The sequence below is a fragment of the Anneissia japonica genome, unplaced genomic scaffold (genome assembly GCF_011630105.1).
Source record: "Anneissia japonica isolate Jap-2015-1 unplaced genomic scaffold, ASM1163010v1 scaffold285217_len11134_cov132, whole genome shotgun sequence".
NCBI classification, from domain to species: Eukaryota; Metazoa; Echinodermata; class Crinoidea; order Comatulida; family Comatulidae; genus Anneissia; species Anneissia japonica.
This window is the reverse complement of record NW_022752261.1, coordinates 1-4,587: the sequence shown is the minus strand read 5'-3', so window position 1 is coordinate 4,587 and position 4,587 is coordinate 1. Positions and strand designations below refer to the sequence as shown.

General features: G+C 33.5%; 1 protein-coding gene across 1 annotated transcript; it reads right to left on the bottom strand.

Annotated features, from left to right (window-relative positions):
• Window positions 1-1,441: 1,441 nt before the first annotated feature.
• On the bottom strand, window positions 1,442-3,769 carry LOC117122178. The gene has a single exon (XM_033267686.1). It carries the CDS (start codon window positions 3,719-3,721, stop codon window positions 1,442-1,444), a length of 2,280 nt encoding a protein of 759 aa, XP_033123577.1. The 5' UTR covers window positions 3,722-3,769.
• Window positions 3,770-4,587: the final 818 nt, after the last annotated feature.

The following is a 4,587-nucleotide window of genomic DNA, read 5'->3' as shown; positions in this document are numbered from 1 at the left end:
TGTTGTAACCTTTTGTCATTTATGTTATTTTTTGTTAATGTTTTACTATTTAAAGACTCACATAAATTAAATCAGTCAAATCAAGCTACATTAAAATTGGTTCAAAATTAGAAAATAAACAGGCATAATTTTCAATTTTGCTTGAAATATGTCACATCCATCACAGGAGAAAGAATCATTGGCCAGGCCAAACTGCATCATCAGAGGAGATAGAATCATCAAGTGAAAAGAATGCATGTGTTGTTCAACTCAATACTACACAGAATTGAAACATGAGTCAAAGTTGTTATCATACCTTTCAACATTTATTTGAATTGATCAATAATCAACTTTATTTTGGTATGTACAGTGCAATAAAGAAGAGAATCACCACCACTATCATTACTGATCATCGACAATATATACTGTTAAATTAATAGTGAATATATATATTACAGTATATTCAGAAGACAGTATGAATTTATGATACAACCTCCGAAGAAAGTGATGTAAGCCATCGTGATTCTATAGATCAAACTTTATTTGTTCATCTCCAGGAATAAATTTATTTACAATCTGACGACTTAAATCGATTGTTTATTTAAGTTGTTCATGCAAACTTACTGCCGACCGAAAGAAATGGTTTGAATTGTTTTAATTTAATTTAATACTTAACAGCAAGTGTATTATGAATGTTTTATTTATTATACAGTAGGCCTACTGTAGTTCTTAGTATTTAATGAATAGGCAGGACTTAACAGAAATTGTACTAGCATGATGCATAGTCTACGTATAATTTTTGAAATAAAGTGATTAATTAATTATATTTTCTTTAAAGCTTTTAATCCATTGATTAGAAGAGGGGGTTAAATATGATGGGATGAAATTCATAGTTTGAATCAAAATGAAAATAGGCTAACATTGTATTTATTTTATTTTTTTTAGATACAAAAAAATGGAAGACAGCTTGAACCATGCTCCTGATGGTTGTGTTGGATGACTCTCACCTTATTCAACAAATTTGTAAATTTGTATCAATAGTTTCATTAGAAGCAAAATAAATATAATGATAATCTTTGTAGGCTGACCCAATACATGTTATGTCATTAAGATGGTATGTTGTTCCATTAGTTGTTAAAACTTGAAGATTTGATTTGAAAACAAAACGGGAGCTAATTGTATCGATGTCGTCGGACAGAGGCCACTTTAAGATCCCCCCTTTCCCCTGGTCATAAATTGTACTGTGGCTTCTTCCTCAGAAATAATATTTATCACAGAACCCACAAACCAATCTTGTTCATAGGCCACAGCAACAAACTCACCATGAGAATTAAAAACAAATGGTTTAAGTTTCTTAGCTGGAGGTTCAAAAGAAGAAGATGAAGAAGAAGATGGTTTGTTTGTTTGTTTGTTACAGATTTTCCCACAAATTTCATCTCATCATGTTAAACCCCTAAAATTCTTAAATATCTAATTTCATCCTTAACACCCGCTCTATAATCGCACCATCACTCTCTTGCTTCTTCATCTCTCCCTCATGCTTAGTCTTGTTTGTCTCCTCTAATTTCTCTTTCACTCTTTTCAGTACTTCTCCTTCTCGCATCTTCTGTCTCTCTTTCATAATTTCTACATTTCCACGACATAGTTGTAAATAACTTACCTGTTCTTTTGGTGGCTTTGATTTTAACCATTTTGAAATGGTCCTGTTTTTCTTCAACATTTGTATATTGGTATGAAAAAAAAGAGAAGCATTTCTGCGTTTGAATAGGCTGAAATCTAAGTCACCAAACTCAAACTCACTCACAAGGTTTGTGAGCTTACAGCTTTTCATCTTCTCTCTCAGCTCTGTACTTGGCTCTACACTAAACTCTCCTCCCTCAACAAAATCATTCAACTGTCTCTCAGTCACCTCAACAAAACCTTTCATCAACACTCTCAAAGCATTCTCTGTCATTTCATCATTACTATCACTCTCTCTCAACTTCATCCAAACTTCATCCTCTACATTCATTTTAAAATCATCAAAAATTGAAATAGCAGAAATTATTAATGAAATACTATCATCACACCATACCTTAAATTTATCTAACATAGGCTGAACATACTTAAAGAAATCAAGATATTGAGTCGTACCACATAAAAGCAACCAGAATGGACCGGTAACTGAAAAATAAATTAATCCTAATGCTCCAAGTAAAGACATAATTTCAGAACTTAAACAATCATGCAATACACTCTCAACCTTCAAATTCAACTTTTCCTTAAAATTGCTTAGAAAATCAATAATGTCATCCCGATGAAAATAAATAGTACCAGCACCCTCAAAAAAATTGTTAAATCTATTCATTCTAAATGAAGAAACTACAGATTTTATTCCCCTTTTAAAACAATAACCCACCCACTCTTGCCTAACCCCATTCTTTTCATCCCCCCGTGGCCCTAAAATATCACACCCTGTTCTTATTACTCTCGATGTAGCAGACTCCCCCCCTGACTGAAACCTTCCAAACTTCCCAAATGCATCCCTTCCCAACCCCACCTCCAATGCCCGAACTAACCCCTTTTCAAAATCTTTTAATAATGAATCTGATTTGTTTGATAGACCCAACAAAAAGTGTGCATTACAAAACAAATATTTCAAAGCATCAACAGTTTCACCACAAACATCACTCCTATACTCACTCAATAAGGTATTAAATTTCTTGTTCACACTTGCTCTGTTATTCATTGTAGCTCTCAACTTACTCAGCATCACCTTCTTTAAATTCTCCCTCTCGTCCTCATTTTCTAAATACGATAAATCATCCAAAAACTCCATCACACACTCCAACAATGTACTTGAATCGTCACTGGCAATAGCTGAAAACCCCCCTGATAACATTGTGTCATTGTCAAAATTAATTTGTTTACCCCAAAATTTCTTTCCCCCCCTTGATGTCCCATCCCCATGTAAATCCCAACTCTCACACTCCTTCATTGCCTCCTTTAACTGATACTGACACAAAACAAAACCTCTATCTATAATATTATTGGCTGTCGACGCACATGGCACACTATCTAATTTTACCCCAAACACATCCTCAGCAACCCCAGCCATCACCTCACCCACTTTCTGCGTCGCCACACCTTGCTCACCACACAACCTCATCACATTTATTTCCACACAATCCTTGTACCTTTTTCCATCCTTCATCTCTTTCACACCTCCTTCAACTACTCTGTCCTTTAAAACAGCCAATTCATTTTCCATCATCTCTTTCTCTCTTTCTAACTTGGTCACCTGGTCATTTGAATTTTTTCTAGATTTAATTGTTTTCTGATGATGATGCTTAAGTATGTGCTTCTCCCTCACTGAAATACTCTGCTGCTTCCTATTCAATGCTTTCCAGGCCTTCCTACTTTTTAAACCTTTCAACTCCTTATTTGTTTCTTCTACTAGTACAGATAAATTATTACATTCATCATTTTTATATTTTCTTTCTTCTTCAAGTTTCTTCTTTTCAATCATCAACTCTTCTAGCTTACTTTTCATTTCACCACACTTCACTTCTTTCTCTTCACACAACCCTTTCACTACACTCAACTTCTCTTTCATCTGTGCCATCTCTTCATTCATCTTGTGCATTTTTTGTTTTAACAAGTACATTTCATCTTTCATATCTTCATGGACCTTATCTAAATTACTGCTTTTACTATAATTTATTAAGTCTAATTCCTCCTCTAGATATTCTCTTCCTGCCATGCTCCATCTCCTATCCTTATTGAGGCGCTTGTATGATTTTTTTGTGTCTTTCACCGCCCTTTTAATGTCGCCTGCTGTGAATTGCTGGGGCCAAAACAGGTCTATCTTGGCATACAGGTTTTTTCTGTATTTTGCAAGATGATGATGTAATATACTTCAATTAAAACATAGATTTGTTTAATTTTCAATATAAAATTACAGTGCAATTTATATTCATTCTTTAAAACAGTTAATTCGAACAAATACTAACCTGTCAAAAATTAGTATTAATACACTAGTATGAAAATATAGAAATCAAAGTGTAATGACTAACTCCCTAACATACCCACAAACGAAAGATCACGATCAACTTTTAAAAAAATTATGCCTATCGTCTTCACACAAAGGAATTTTGGCAACTGTTGATTGGATTAACACTTTCCAAGATGATTCGTAATATGGGAATCGCCTCCTGAGAACTTCTTCAACCTATAAAAAAATCATAATTGGGAATGTCATTGAATTATTTAATGAAAAAATATTTTATCATCCACTGCACAGTATTCTCCTGAAGCCGGTTTTGCCAACATTTTATTTTAGCCAGAATAAAAGGCTCCAGACCGGAATTAAAATTCAATCAAAAGTGTGTTTTATTGAGTGAGTCAGTATTATTTTTTGTATTGGGAGAATACCGACAGGCAAAAATGATGGCCAAGAAACCAAAAAAAAAACCACCCCTAATTTCCTCTCAGATGATATTATTCTGATCTGATTATTCTTTGATGCAGACTATTTTAAAACAAAATAATTGATTTTTTTTTAAATGAATAATTAAATAATTATTTATAACTGTAATCTCATTTCTCACTGTGGTACCTACCTTACGC

Excerpts from the sequence above, each read along its gene's own strand:
- LOC117122178 (XM_033267686.1), bottom strand. The coding sequence starts at position 3,721 with ATGGCAGGAAGAGAATATCTAGAGGAGGAATTAGACTTAATAAATTAT.